This window comes from Gorilla gorilla, chromosome 5 (genome assembly GCF_029281585.2).
Source record: "Gorilla gorilla gorilla isolate KB3781 chromosome 5, NHGRI_mGorGor1-v2.1_pri, whole genome shotgun sequence".
Lineage (NCBI taxonomy): Eukaryota > Metazoa > Chordata > Mammalia > Primates > Hominidae > Gorilla > Gorilla gorilla.
The window spans coordinates 108,207,920-108,224,299 of NC_073229.2; the positions used below are offsets into that span (position 1 = coordinate 108,207,920).

The window sequence follows — 16,380 nt, forward strand, 5'->3', positions numbered from 1 at the left end:
AATACAAAAATTAGCTGGATCTGGTGGCATGTGCCTGGAGTCCCAGTTTCTTGGGAGGCTGAGGCAGGAGAATCACTTGAACTCAGGAGGCAGAGGTGGCAGTGAGCAGAGATTGCACCACTGCACTCCAGCCTGGGTGACAGAGCAAGACTCGCCTCAAAATAAAAGAAGGAAAAGAGGCCAGGTGTGGTGGCTCATGCATGTAATCTCAGCACTTTGGGAGGCTGGGGCAGGAGGATCATTTCAGCCAGGGAGGTCAATGCTGCAGTGAACTGTGATCATACCATTGCATTCCTACCTGGGCAATAGAGTAAGACCTTGTCTCAAAAAAAGGGGAGCGGGGAGGAAAAGAGAGTGCCCAGGAGTGGTGTGGGAACCTGGGTTGGAGCAGGAAAGATTGGATAGTCCAAAGAAGGGATGAAAGTGATGGGAATGTGGGTTGGAGAAGGGGTGATGGTTTAATGAGAGGTGTCTGGGCCTGCTCACCACGCTTTCTCTGTTTGGGTTTGTGATCTCCCCTCTTCCCCAACAATGGGCTGGCCTGGGCCACACTACCCTGTGCACACCTGGAAAAGGTAAGCTTCCTTTCAGGGCTAGCTTTGGGATGCAGTCCTAATCTTCATTTTTGCTTTTGTTGGCAATGATGCTTTCAGCTGTTCAAAAGAGCAATTTAGTCTCTCCCTCATGCTCCTGGAATCTTGTTTAGGATATGTTTCCTGTCAAAGAAGTTATTTTTCATGACTCTAATTTTATAAAGAAATCTGACATTAAGAAAATCTCGGTGCGGAGAGGGTGGTTCTCAGGAGTGGCAGCCCTACAGACAGCAGCTGCCCGTGGAGCTGCCGCTTCCTGCTGTTGTGTTCAAGAGAGAGCAGCTGCCGGCCTGTCAGCACCCCAGGGAGTGAGGCTCAGGGCCAGGCTGCCTCCCTCACTGCGTGGATGGCCGAGATCATGCACACTGTGGAGGGAATAGCAGACTCTGGGGGCTGCTACTTGGATATGCTGGCAGTTCCCAGCTTATGTTTCAGCAAAGCTTGGAGAGTCATTGCTGGGCTTGGTAATGGGGACAACACAGAACACTTCCCTAGCACTGCCGTATGTTTGTTGTTGGTCTTTGTGCATCTGATGGCCTAAGCTGATTAATTTGAGGCTTGCATGAAAAAATGATGCCTTGTGGACTTTTTCAAGGGCACTAGGTGACTGCTTTAAAGAAGAGGTCAGAGGTTCTGTCCTCCAAAGCTATCTTTGGGATTCAAGAAGTGAGAGGAAAGAGCCAGTGGAGACAAATGCCCCTCCTTTTGTTTGAAGGCTACTCAGGCAACTGGTGGCTGCCTGGGGAGAGCTGGTGTCGCATTTCATTCTGCAGAATGAGAACCTCCTGTAGGCTGGCTCTGGTATTCACTCATTCTTGTCTCTCAGTGTTTGTCAGAACTTTGCTCCTCTCTTCCCACCTTCAGGACTTTTGCACATGTAGCTTTCATTACCCTTTGGTAATGCCCTTTAGTAATCCTTCCCTAAATAGTTCGTTTAGATGAAAGGGAATAGTGTAAGGGGGAGTAAAAGAAGGCATGTCCCTATTGTAGGGTGGGTGGTTGATATTCCTTACAGTTAACTCTTACACACTGACCGGCCCCATGAGGGTGGTGTTACTGCTGCTTTCTGACTGGTCTTGTGGACCCTGGTAGCCACAAATGGGGGTCCCCCCTGTGTGCTGACATTGAGAACTGCGTGGCCGTGGGAGAACAGCTCTCGGTTCTGTGGTGTGCTGAATAGACAACACCCTCCATCTTTATTTTCTTTATTCCTTTAAGTACTTTTCCCTATTTTTCTATTCCAGATGAAGTTTAGTCCCTCCCTCTGCTCTGCTATTATAGTAGCTGTAATGTCGATTTCTACTAAAAATGATATGATCAAACCAGACTTCATCTTATTTTCCTTAATAAAAAAAGGAGAGAAAGATTATCATTTTATTTTTGAGTTGGTAGAATAGCATGAATCCCAGGATGTAAATGTTGATCATTTTAACTTTTAAATGATCTAAACGCCTTTAAGTAATTTTTTGTCATAGTTTTATTTATTTCTCTAGGCACCGTGGCTCACAGTTGTAATCCCAACACTCTGGAGGCTGAGGCAGGTAGATTGCTTGAATCAATCAATTAACACTTGGTGCATTTGATAAGAATTGGCTGACCAGGGAGTTGGGTGTGTCTGAAGAACAAAGCGAGGCTTTTCTATTGAAGATCAGCATTTCTAATTAATAATAGTTGTGCTGCCTGCTAATATTTTTCTTAATTTTTCATGCAACATCACATTTAATTTTTATAGCAACTCCATGAAGTAGGTACCATAATCATCTTCGCGTTACTAGTGGGAAAACTGAAGCTCAGATTTTTCAGGGCTCTAGAGCAGGGATTGGCAAACTTTTTCTATAAAAGACCAGAAAGTAAATATTTTAGGCTTTTTGGGCCCATCCTTTGAACAGTATGATGATGTGGGGTTGGAGTCTTTTTTTGTGGAGTCCATGTCTGGGATGGGAAAGAAGGGGTAAGGGAAAGGGGAGAGTGATGCAGAAGTGGGGCAGAAGGGTGGTGGTGATTTTGCCTCAGCTTCCCTGAGGATTGTGCCCTGGAGGCAGTGGGGAGGGATGTGGGCAAAAGAAACCTCAGAAAGCTCTTGAAGCGGGGCTACTTCAAGAATCTTGAAGCTCAAGATGACTGGTGACTGCTCAGTGAATCTTTGTTTCTGCTGATATTTATTCAGATTTTCCCTTATGTTACTGCTATTTGTCACTTTGTCTTCCTTTCTCCATTATAAGGGAAGGTCTGTGGAGTACTGATCTGTCTCAGGCATCTCTGCCCACCCCACAGTGTGCGGTGTCTTGCACACAGTAGGTGCTCAAACACAGTTATTGAACACAGGCTGCATTGACTTATCACCTTCGGCATCCATGCTGCGCAGTGCAACCATCTTCTCCCAAAGAAGTCAGGATTTTTTGGTCTAAGATAGTCACAGTTAACAAAGATACTTGGGAAATCCTGAAAATATCATAAATTTCAGGAGCAAGCAGTTGGACAAGTTGTGGACTTCTGTTGAGGATCTTCTGCAAGATCCACTATGCAACTTTTGCTGCCTGTTTTTCTTTATTCACTCCATTTTATTAAACTTAGTTTCCTCCAAACCCACTGGAAGCAAGAAAAGCAAATAAACCAACAAAACCTTAGGTTGCTTATCTCCATTGTTGCATAGTAGATGTTCAATGGATACCTACTGAGCTAGTTCATTTCTGATACTAATTTGGTTACTTCTCCTGAACATTCTTTCTTCTTACAGAACTCTCTGTCCTCTACCTCCCAAATCCCACAAAACATCTCGCCTCCACACATAGGCTGATTGCTCGGGAATGGTACAGGAGGCCCTTGATGATTCTAATTGATGAAAGACTAAAAAATTCCCTTATAGGGGAACATAAATCAATGTCAATCTGATATTGAGTAATACATCAAATTAGTATCAGAAATGAACTAGTTTCAGCAGGCTCTTTACATACTCTTGCAGGTATAGGTGCTGAGGCTGAAGCTGTAAGCTCAGAGATTTTGACATACTCTTTCCCTCCTTTCCTTCTTTCCTTCGTCAGTTACTGAACATTGGTTATGTGCCAGGCATTGGGTTAAGTTCAAAAAAATATACAGTGTCTGATTTCAAATACATTATTCCACTCTAGTGGCAAGAGAAAAGGAAGTAGTGGCCACATGATATGAGGTGTGAGCAGCTGGTAAGAACCTCTCCTGGCCTAGGGGGTAAGACCTCCTCAAGGGGTTTGCTGCCAAACTCCTGAATGCGATCAAGAGTAATTAAGGAAACTGTGCAGCTCTGGATGAATTAACAGGTTCTGCGCTTGACTTTCTCCATTTGTGCAGGTCGGAGATGTCTGCCCAGAGGTTAATTTCTAACAGAACCTCCCAGCAATCGGCATCTAATTCTGATTACACCTGGGAATATGAATATTATGAGATTGGACCAGTTTCCTTTGAAGGACTGAAGGCTCATAAATGTAAGTTTTATACAATTCCTCATTGAAAGCATAATTGTATTTCTCTTAACCTGTGAAATCCCCAAGGATTACTTCTCCTGAGCATTCTTTCTTCTTACAGAACTCTCTGTCCTCTACCTCCCAAATCCTACAAAACATCTCGCCTCCACACATAGGCTGATTGCTCAGGAATGGTACAGGAGGGCCTTGGTGATTCTAATTGATGAAAGACTAAAACTTTCCCATAGTAGGAGAACATGAATCAATGTCAAGCTGAGATTGAGAATTTTAAAAAAGCATTTGCTATTTTAGCTCCTCCAAACTGTGAATGTTTGAACTATCAAAAATATGTATAAAAATAGGATCTGGAACTGTTATTTGAAGAACCTTCTTTTGTAACACAGCAGCATCTTTTCATCCCAGTTGGTTTTCTGGAGCTGTGGAGAGCAGTGGATCCATGTGTGTTCATAATGACGGACCAGAATAGCCTGCGATCATTTCTAACACTGTGTTCTAGGCATGAATTGTGTTTCATGCTATTGGAGTAATTAAGGGTCCAGCACAGAGCAAGGAAATGTAATTCTGTGAGACGTTGCTACTCAACTGCAGTCATAACTGAATGCTGACTGGCCAGCATGGAACATCCTTGCTTCATTAGGTAGAGTTAACAGTTAACATGGTAGGCAGGAACTGCTGCCCAGTCTCAGATCCTGTCTTGGTAACCCCGTAAATATCCCTGAAATGTTCACTTTTGTCAGAGTGAATTACCCACAGCACTGTAAAATTTTTATGCTCTTAACTGGTCCAGGTTAGTGGGACACATTAGGAAATATAAGAGGGCTTAGAATCAGAGAAACAAATGTAGCAAAGAAAGTGTTTTTGTTCCTTTAATTATTTCCTGGCTGCTTCTATCCTGACCTGTCTTGGCATTCATGATCTCTTGCACCAACTTGGTGCTCTTTTGCAAGAAGGGCTTTCTATTTTTGTTCCTTTAGCAAAAATCATTAATTAAACCATATGTCCTTTACCCCTTAAGTGAGTAGTAATAATTAAATACTTTCATTCATTCCTTTATTGACATCCGCTCAGTATTTCTTTGTGGAAAAAAAGCACATGGCATTCATCAAGGTATGCTGTCATTGATTATCTGAGAGAAGGCTGTTGGGTGTGAAATCACCTTCTTTAATTTACTTAAATTCTTTAATATGTTGTTTTTCTAGGATAACCTTTATGTAAGGACAATTGCTTGTTCTGAATTATAGTGGATATCAAAATGACTGGGAAAATTGCCACATATTTTCTTGAAATGTGGGCTTTTACTGCTTGGTGACATCAACTTTACTTTTGTGTCAGCTTGCTCCTGTCTCTTTTCCTTAGTTTAAGAAGCACAGAAGACAGGCCTGCTGCTGTAATTTTGGTTGGTACGTTTCCAGAGACAATTGAATAAAATTTTTTTGAGGATATTACATTCTAGAAATAATTATAGCTGGAAAACTTCCTGAGAAACATAGGCAGAGGTGTGACTCATTCCTTACTTACTTACTTTACCTACTATACCATTAATAACAATTGCTTTTGTTAATTTTAATATTCACGTCAAGATAAAACAAAAATGCCTGAGCACTTACTGTTCTGATATAAGAGAGCTGATAAGTAGCAGCCCTTAGCTTCAGGAACCTGAAAATATATGCGACACATTGAGAACAAAAAACAAACAAACACAAAACCCCAGATATATAGGAAAGTGAAAAGATCAAGTCAGCTGTTGAAATGTGTGCTCTGGTACAGTCTCTTTCCTTTAAAAATGCTGTGATTCTGACCTTCAAGTATGACTCCTTGTTTTGCTGGGCAAAATTCAAAGCTAATTAGATGCAGATTCAAAAGAACAGAAGCAGGACATTTCAAGGGGAAGCACTCATTGCGGACAGGAATGACCATAACAGTTATCTTTATTTGCCTTTCCTGTAATGGATCATACTTGGCAACAATAGCTCCATCTTTAGACTAAGTTCCTCTGCTGAAATTAAGATTCCTACCTTCAAAGGGTGTTTCATCTGAGAAGCAACCTCAGATGGTGCTTGAGAATTCTTTTGCCATCAGTTTTGAATCCAATATTAAACCTTATCACGTATCAGAAGTGGACATGTATCTGATACAGATTTGGCACCAACAAAGTGGAAACGTATTTATTTATTCATTCATTCAATATATATTTATTGAGCACCTGTTATGTGCAGTACTATTTTAAGCACTGGAGAGACAACAGTGAACTGAAAAGACAGAAATATTTCCTTGTATAGAGCTTGCATTCTAGTGGGAGAGACAGACAATAAATAGTTAAATAGATAATGTCAGATGGCAATATAAAAGGATAAATAGAGTGGGGGTAAAGGGATGTGGAGTGTGGAGGCGACAGTATAGAATTGCCATCGAAAGCCTTACTGAGAAGGAGAGATTTGATAAAAGACCGAAGGAAGTGAGAGATTGAGCTATAATATATCTGGGGGAAGAACATCCCAGAAAAGGATCCTTGGCGGGAGTGAACTGGATCATGCAAGGAGGCCAGCGTGGTACCAGGGGAGTGATAAGAGGCAGAACAGCAGGAAACGAAGTCAAAGAGGCTGTGGGGACAAGGACATGGGGGGGCCTTAGAGGTCATGCTAAGGACTTTGTTTGGCCTTTTACTCTGAGAAGTCACTTGAGGGTCTGGAGCAGAGGAGTGCCATCTGGCTTAGGTTTCAACAGATCACTCTGCAACTGCAGAGTGAAAGGCATGAGATTAGAAGCAGAGACCATTCAGGAGGCTTTTGCCATAGTCCAGGCAGCTGATGATGGTGGCTTGGAGCCAGGTAGGGAGAGTGAAGTGGTGAGAAATGCATACATTCTGGATATTTTTAAAAGATGGATCTGGCAAGATTTGTCAATGGATTGGCGGTATGTGTAAGAGAAAGAAGAGTCAAGAATGATTTGAAGATTTGTGACCTGAGTAACTGGCAGGATGGAATTGCCTTCAACTGAGAGGGGGAAGAGTATGGGAGAAGGAGGTTTCAGAGAGGAACCCCAGGAGCTCTGTTTTGGACCTGTTAAATTGAGACATCTATCACATATCCAGGAGGACAAGGGAGGAGAGGTGTCGGGGTAAGCCGTAGACTTGAGAGTCATCGGCATGTAAATGGTATGCGTTCAAAGCCAAGAGGCTGGATAAGTGAGTGTAGACAGAAAACTGAAGAGTCCAATGCTGAGCCCTGAGCACGCTTGTGTTTAGAAGTTGGAGGGTTGCATAGCAGCATAGGTGCCTGAGAGGAATGTACAGAAAGTAGGAAGAAAACTGGACAATTGTGGTTTTCTGGACGCCAACTGAAAAAAGGGTTGCAAAGACAGTCTGTGTCAAATGCTGCTATTAGGTCAAGTTAATTGAAGACTGAGATTTGACCATTGGATTTATAATGTAGAAGTTACTGGCAATGATTTGAAAAGCAGTTTTAGTGGAGTGCTGGGGGTAAAAGGTTGATGGAATTGGTTCAAGAAAAAATGAGAGGAGAGGAATTGGGGACAGCAGGTACAGATAAATCTCTCAAGTGTCTCACTATAAAGGGAAGGAGAGGAGTGGGTCATTTATGAAGGGTGTGGCTGGGTGAGACAGGGTGTTCTTAAAGCATCAGAAGCAAAAACTGATGAGTCAATGAGTGGACAATCAAATTTTAGCAGGACCACTCTGGCCGCTGTGTTGAGAAAAGACTGAAGGAATAGCCTCTTAATTTGAGCTATCAGTGGTGGCCAAATTCATGCTTTTTCATGTGCCACCTTGCAGATACCAGACCCATGCATGGATGGGTCAGCAAGAAGCCAGGTCATTAGAATGAGAAACAGAGCTAGAGTTTGCAAAGGCTTGGAGTAAGATAGTAGAGACAAGTGTGGGAACATCACTGTTGGCTCTTTGCCAGGAATTCATATCACAGAATTGACCCTACTGCCTTAGGGACAAAAAGTGGTGTGAGGAAAGTGTCATGAACCCTCTCTTTCAAGTGAAGTATTAACCCTTGTTTTTCATATAACCACGAAATGGAAAGTTCACCATTTATTCTCAAGAGGTGGAGAGGAGGGCGAGTCGGATGGGGTAGTTAACCTAGTCCTACCCTAGATTGGGAAGGAAAAAAAATCATGTCAACTTTCAGCTCTCTTGTTCCATTCCATTCGTTAAAGGTTAGGTTAAGGGGGGTTACTTTATTCTGACGCATTCCATTTGCAATTCCCCTGGGCAATTGTTCTACCGCTTTACAATAGTAGTCTCCAAGTAGCTCAGTGTCTAGACAGGACAGAGTGTGGTAGCTTGGCTGTGGTGGAAACTCCTTTGGAAGGCTTCTTTTGACTTTCTTAACCATCTAGCCTCATTGGAGCTTTGCTCTGTATAAAGCTTTATTCTGACTTCTTCCCAGTAAAGGATGCTTTTGGGAAGACAAGGGGCTCCACTTTTCCCATCTTACTGTAGTGCCTATGCCCAAGAAACTTACATGTGAATAAAACTTCAGGAGAGTTTGGATATTTCTGGGATGAGATGGGGATCTCTGATGTTTCTTGTAAGAGGCTCAGGGTGAGAAAATCCCCTGGGGATGGGTCATAGGGCAGAAGATGAGGTTGGGGGAAATTAGTGGAAATAACTTGAGGAAGCTAAATTTTGTTCAAAGGGAAATGTGAATAAGCAGAGCTACTTAAAGCATATTGCCATGAAAAACATAGATGCCGCATTATTAAGGAAATGTTTGGAAATGCTGTTGGATCATGAGGATTCTCAGATTCTACCCACAGCCTGCCTCTCCCCAACTCTGCCACCATCTGCCTTCTCTGAAGGCTGTAACCCTCCCATGCTTCACATTATTGCTGCTTTTTGATTAGCTCCCTGGGGGCACTTAGAAGGGCAGAGGGAAGGGGGACTGGGCTGGGTTGAGGGCACGCTTTCCTCCACCTCTGGGAGTCAGTCCACCATTTGCAGTGTGAAAGCTGTCCTTAGGAGAACACCTTCCTAGTACACAGATTTGAAAAATGTCAATCAACATGATTCAATTCTAAACCGAAGACTTAAATATAGCGTTGGTGTATAATTTTAGAATTTGCTTTTGCTATGCAGGCAGTTGATAAAGTACAGTGTAGGGAACTGTTATTTATCTGTACAATGTTTCTTCACAGTCCATGCCTAGATAGTTGAGATTTAATTGTTTCATGTTAGTTGTACCTCAGTACATGTGGTGTTTGGTATTTGTCCTTACGTCTTTTTTTTTTTTTTGAGACGGAGTCTTGCTCTGTCACCCAGGCTGCAGTGCTGTGGCGCTATCTCGGCTCACTGCAAGCTCCACCTCCCGGGTTCACGCCATTCTCCTGCCTCAGCCTCCCGAGTAGCTGGGACTACAGGCGCCTGCCACCACGCCCAGCTAATTTTTTTTTTTTTTTTTTTTGTATTTTTAGAAGAGACGGGGTTTCAGTGTCTTAGCCAGGATGGTTTTGATCTCCTGACCTCGTGATCTGCCCGCCTCGGCCTCCCAAAGTGCTAGGATTACAGGCGTGAGCCACTGCGCCTGGCCCTTATGTCTTTTTTTGTGCCTCATTTCTACTATATTAAAAGGCAAAGTATACAATTTCTATTTCTTTGGCACTTAAGGTTAGACACATTAGTTTTTCAGAGTGCTGAATACACATTGTTAACCTCTAGGCAATAGTATATGTAGGATGAAAGTATGAATTATGCAGAGTAAATTGTTAATCTGATTTCTTCACTTTGGAAAAAGTGCTACATATACATAATTTAATTAGAATAAAGCTTTGCATTTAAACACATTTAATATTTAAGCTCCAATCACTTATTTTTAGAAAATTGCTAAGCATCGTCATTGTATTTCCACATAGACAAGCTTCTTAGTGTAGGCCAAAAAATGTAGAATGATTCAACTCTGTTGTGTCCTAGATTTGAGGCCTTATTGTGCAAGTACCAAGTTCTGTAGACAATCCAATCTAACCCTGGTCCTAGAGATAAAGAATTGTGATTGTTATCCAAGATAGGACCAAGGAGAGCCCTGTTTAGGGAAGTACAGACAAAAATGTTATTGGGTTCAAAGGAGGGAGAGAATACATCAATTATGGAAATTAGTTGAGGCTTAGTAGATACTGTAGCAGATGGACTTGGAAGAATGGATACACTTTCATTAGCTCCACGTTGGGAAAAGTTGTTCCAGCCAGGTAGTGGTAAGAGCCCTGGTAAGGTGTGGCTGTGAGGAAGCTGTGGCTAAGGTAAATACAGGGACACAGTGTCCCCTAGTTTGATTGGAAACACATGGCTTTTAAAGTGAGGTAAATTGGGAGAAAATGACAATTCTAATGACAGTAGCCGGCACCTGTGGTGTACTGTTTTCTCAGATGTCAGACACTGTATAAAGTGCTTTATGTGTGGAATATCTTTTACTCTGGAAAAGTGGGTCAGTTCTGTTTTTGTTGGAGAGCTTTTCATGAAAGAGCAATATCATCAGGGCTATGATTAAAGCAGGTTTGTACAGAAATAAAGCACAGGGAAAGGCAGAAGGCAGAGAGAGCACTCAAGAGGCCATCTGTATGTTCTCTGCAAGAAGTAATGAGAGCCTGAATTATCCATGGTGAACGTAAGTGAGAATGCAAAGTTGCTACCTAATTGAGATGCTAAGCAATTGAGTTGTTAAACTAAAATTTGGCCCAAGAAGGCCTCCATTATTTGCATACTTGCATTCTTAGGTATGAGCTGTGACCTAGCTTACTAGGTAAGCAAACTGAAAACCTAGCGAATGCTTCTGTAACAATAGCTCAGTCTCAGCTAATCACAGCAGCTACACTTCAGGCACTCCCAGGCAGACAGCTGTTCAAATGGTGTTCAAATCCAGCTGTTTCCGTACCTTGCTTCTTTTTTCTGTACATCATTTTCCTTTTTCTGTCCCTAAATCTGAACCAACCATGAGGCAGCCCAGAGTCTCTCTGAATCGATTCTGATTCTGGGAGCTTCCCGGTTCAAGAATTTTGTTTTCCTTGCACAGTTAATATCTGTTAAATTTAATTTGTCTAAAGTTTTTCTTTTAACAGTAGGAATCCAAATGCACTTAAAACTTGAGTTGATAGTCTGCTAAAAATTTTATTTTCTAACTCAAAACACATTAGTGGAATCTTGAGGTCCTAGATAACCTATGCTCTGGTCTAGGTTCCTTCCTTGAGTTATGGAAAGCATGAGTCAATGAGGCCTAAATCCCTTCATGCTATCTGAGACAGAAACCTGGAGGCGGAGCAGACTCTTCCCTCCTCCTCATCCTTTACATCTTATCAGTCTCCAGCCAACTGCGGATCAGACTGTTGACTTCCTTTCATGTTTCATGTACCAAAGCCTCTCCAAAAAGCTCTGATTCTTGAATGTTCAAGTTTTAAACTACTGTGAAATACTAATCCCAGAATTAACTGTCTTTCAGATTCCATTGTGATTGGATTTTGGGTTGGTCTTGCAGTCTTCGTGATTTTTATGTTTTTTGTGCTGACCTTGCTGACCAAGACAGGAGCCCCACACCAAGAGTAAGTTTGGGCTGTTCCTAAATGTCTCTTAAGCCTCACAGGAGACTGAGGAAATAGAAACTACTACCCAGGGCTGGAGGTGCTTCCCGTGGATGAAGAGAAGGGGGTGGTTATAGATTTGCTGTCTGGACCCAGATGCCCGTGGATGGGATCCAGCTATTCTCCTAGCTTTTTGTTTCTTGCGTCTTGGGCTTATTTTCAAGTGGACTTTTATGAAATTGGGTTTCTTGGTCCTTTCCTACAGTCTTAATGATGATGTGGGCCTGATTTTTACATTGAAATGTTTATTAATTACAATGTATTTTATTCATATTCCCAAAAGGATTTAGATGATTCACCATATTAAAAACAGTGGAAAAGACAATGGCAAAATAGGATGAAAACCAGTTTTAAAAATTATTTCAAGAAGCAGAGTAATAGTTGTTCCTGGATACTCAACTCAATTTAACTATTGACAATGATTAATAAATTTAACAGAGTTTTCTTAAAACTAGGATACAAAGGCAAACACTGTGGTTTACATAATTCTCATAACATGGTAGGACTTGTGATGATGCTGGACTTTGGATTGATGGAGGAAAGTATTACATGAGTGCTTAAAGAACATTGAGAAACATCAAAAAGTATTTGTTCAGTAATGGCTTGTAAAAAATTCAGAAATATCTTAAAGGATTTATATATTTTATACCAAATTTTTAATAAAAGGGAAAATAGAGAATATTGAATACCTCATTAGTCAGCACCAGCAGGCAACAGTAATTAAAAGAGTTTTTGGCCGGTATGGTGGCTCACGCCTGTAATCCCAGCACTTTGGGAGGCCGAGGCAGGCAGATCACTTGAGTCCAGGAGTTCAAGACCAGCCTCGCTATGGTGAAACCCCGTCTCTAGTAAAAATACAAAAAAATTAGCCGGTTGTGGTGGAGGGCACCTATAATCCTAGCTACCTGGGAGGCTGAGGCACAAGAATCACTTGAACCTGGGAGGTGGAGGTTGCAGTGAGCCAAGGTCACACCACCGCACTCCAGCCTGGGCAACAGAGCCAGACTCTGTCTAAAAAAAAAAAAAAAAGAAAAAAAGTTTTTGATAAAGGGGCTGTTCGGAAGTTATGGACAGGGAAGAGGGCAACTACGCAGGCTCATGCAGGACAGCAGGGCTGGCAACACTGAGGAGCAGCCATCCTAGATCCCAGGAAGCAAGGGGTGGGGCCACAGCTGGAACCCTGGAGTCTGCTGAGAGGAGTTGTGACTTTGGGCTGAGGGACACAGCTAATCCAGTGTGACCTCTCAGGGAAGGAGCCTCAAAGTTAAGACCAAGACCTCAGTCTTCTCCCTCCTTCCCATTTCTCACCATTGCTCCCCACTGGCTGACAACCAGCAGCCAGAGGCTGCATCAAAGGCTAGTTTCCCAAGCACAGAGCAGGACAGGGGAGGGTGGGAGAGACCTGGGAGAGTGAATATAAGTTTCACAGGAATCCTGGCATTTTGGTTTTGTTTTGTTTTTTTGTTTGTTTTTTGAGACGGAGTCTTGCTCTGTCACCTAGGCCGGAGTGCAGTGGCGCCATCTTGGCTCACTGCAAGCTCCGCCTCCCGGGTTCACGCCATTCTCCTGCCTCAGCCTCCCCAGTAGCTGGGACTACAGGCACCCACCACCACGCCCAGCTACTTTTTTGTATTTTTAGTAGAGACAGGGTTTCACCATGTTAGCCAGGATGGTCTCGATCTGCTGACTTCGTGATCAGCCCCCCTCGGCCTCCCAAAGTGCTGGGATTACAGGCGTGAGCCACTGCGCCCGGCCGAATCCTGGCATTTTTATATTCAGTATCTCATTTTTGCCTCACAGCCTGGCAGCAGCTCTCTTTCATGGTTGTGTCTCGTCACAGCCTCCGGCATCTGTTGTTCACTCTTCAGCCTGCACTTGAACTATAACAAATGCCTGTGCAAAGGGAACAGTTCTTGCCATCACTCAGCTATTTCTAGATATCAGGGGCTAGGAAGAAAAAAATGTAAACACAGCCAGGCACGGTGGCTCATGCCCGTAATCCCAACAGTTCTGGAGGTCGAAGTGAGAGGATTGCTTGAGCTCAGGAGTTCGAGAACAGCCTGGGCAACATGGCAAAACCCTGTCTCTACAAAAAATACAAAAATCAGCCGGGCATGGTGGTGCACACCTGTAGTCCCAGCTACTTAGGAGGCTAAGGTGGGAGGATCACTTGAACCCAGGAAGTCAAGGCTGCAGTGAGCTGTGATTGTGCTGCTGCACTGTAGCCTAAATGACAGAATAAGACCCTGTCTCAAAAAAAAAAAAAAATTTAAACACAAACATTTTAAATGAAAGGAAAATATCATTTTTATTGAAGCATTTGGAGACATATGGCTGAGAATCTATTTAACAGCCACTAAAAAGACACAAGCTTTCTTTTTTCTCTCTTCATGTCATTGTAAATATTCGCATATGCTTCACTTCTATTATATTGGCCCAGCAAATTTGAAAATATGGTGTGGGTTACAAGAGGGTTAAGAAAAGCCTAGAATAAACTCAGATTAAGGCACAACTCATAGAGTGGTCAGGGAATAATAATACCCTGTTAATCTTCCTTTTCCTCAGAAGAACCAATGGAGTTTTGTGGGTTATTGAGATAGATGTGTGTGATGTAGAAGACAGGAGATTTTAGGACTAGGAACACTAGCACGAAATAGAATGTGACTTCCTGTGGTGGTTAATTTTATGTGTTAACAATTCTAGATGTTTCTGTGAAGGTATTTCTTAGTTGAGAGTACCATTTATCAGTACTCTTTGGATTAAGCAGATTACCCTCCATGCTGTGAGTAGGCCTCATCCAGTCAGTTGAAGGCCTTAAGAGAACAAAGACTGACCTCCTCAAGCCAAAAGGGATTCTACCAGGACACTGCCTTTGGACTGTCTCCACCCTGCCAGCCTGCTCTACATATTTGGGACTTGCTGGTCCCCAAAGTTACATGAGGCAATTCCTTAAAATAAAACTCTCTCTTTATAAACACACACACACACACACACACACACACACACACACACATTGTGTTGGTTCTGTTTTCTCTGGAGATCCCTGACTAATCTTCACTTCCGTGTGGTGTCATGGCAACCCTGGGTAGTTGAGACTTGCCTTTTAGCCTTACAGTTGGCAATTCCCTTTTGCCACTAGACAGTCTGTCTTTGATGGTTATTCTGAACAATGCTCAATCACAGAACAGGGGTCATTTTAACCCTGAATGCTTCTAACAAGGTTAAGGAAAAATAACTTTTTATAACATTTAAGAAAATAATGGATGTTCCCTCAGGGCCACATTTTAAATGCTTCTAAGCACAATCTGACACAGTATAAGATATGGCATTTGGTTGCAGTATATCATAATAGAAAACTGAAAGAATCAGAACATGTGGAAAAACATTGAAATAAATCTGTTATAAAGGCCTTTAGGTCTTAACAAACTTGACATTTGTTTGGCAGGAGTTTCCTTCTTAGGTGGACATTGTTTTTTCCATATAGCCAATGTTAATAGAAAACAACTAATTTTAAGTTTGCCTATGATAATTAGGGGATGAGGGGAAGGACGATACAACATTGAAAATAATAGCCATTTTTTTGATGCCAGGGTCAACTAATTACTTTATATCTCACCAAGTCCTCACAGGAAGATGAAGTAAATTCCATGTGTTCCCACATTACAGATAAGAAACATGAGGCTGAGACACTTGCCTAAGGCTTTACAGGTTAAAGAAAAAATGTAGAGTCAAACCTCAAACTAAAGTCTCTTCGGTGCTGAAGTTCCTGTCATTAACCACTACACTCAACTATCTCAGATTGGCAATTTTTAATCTCTTCCTTCTATTGAACCGGAGGTGTTAGCAAGCAACCAGATTTGTTATTTTTTCCATAAATTATTGGGGTACAGGTGGTATTTGGTTACATAAGGAAGTTCCTTAGTGGTGATTTGTGAAATATTGGTGCACCCATCACCCAAGCAGTATATACTACACCATATTTGTAGTCTTTTCTCCCTCACCCCCTCCTTCTCGTCCCCCCCAGGCCCCCACAGTCCATTGTCTCATTCTTCTGCCTTTGTATCCTCATAGCTTAGCTCCCACGTATCAGTGAGAACATATGATGTTTGCTTTTCAATTTCTGAATTACTTCACTTAGAATAACAGTCTCCAATCCCATCCAGATTGCTGCAAATGCTGTTAATTCATTCCTTTTTATGGCTGAGTAGTGTCCCACCATATATATCACAGTTTCTTTATCCACTTGTTGATTGATGGGCATTTGGGTTGGTTCCACGATTTTGCAATTGTGAATTGTGCTGCTATAAGCATGTGTCTGCAAGTATCTTTTTTGTATAATGACTTCTTTTCTTCTGGGTAGATACCTAGTAGTGGGATTGCTGGATCAAATGGTAGATCTACTTTTAGTTCTTTAAGAAATCTCCACACTGTTTCCCATAGTGGCTGTACTAGTTTACATTCTACACCAGCAGTGTAGAAGTGTTCCCTGATCACCACATCCATGCTAACATCTACTGTTTTTTGATTTTTTGATTATGGCCATTCTTGCAGGAGTAAGGTGATATCACACTGTGGCTTTGATTTGCATTTCCCTGATCACTAGTGATGTTAAGCATTTTTTCATATATCTGTTGGCCATTTGTATATCTTCTTTTGAGAATTGTCTATTCATGTTTTTAGCCCACTTTTGGATGGAATTGTTTGTTTTTTTTTTTCTTACTGATTTGTTTGAGTTCGTT

The 16,380-nt window shown here is 42.1% G+C and overlaps 1 protein-coding gene across 2 annotated transcripts in view; it reads left to right on the top strand.

Annotated features, from left to right (window-relative positions):
* The window catches only part of MRAP2 (melanocortin 2 receptor accessory protein 2), a 113,302-nt gene that overhangs the window by 17,904 nt on the left and 79,018 nt on the right, over positions 1–16,380 (top strand). For both annotated transcript variants that reach the window (XM_055391987.2, XM_004044354.5), the window contains exons 2-3: positions 3,918–4,051; positions 11,503–11,602. In XM_055391987.2, coding sequence (XP_055247962.1) covers positions 3,925–4,051; positions 11,503–11,602 — 227 coding nt within the window. In that variant the 5' untranslated portion in view covers positions 3,918–3,924. The remainder of the gene's footprint in view (positions 1–3,917; positions 4,052–11,502; positions 11,603–16,380) is intronic.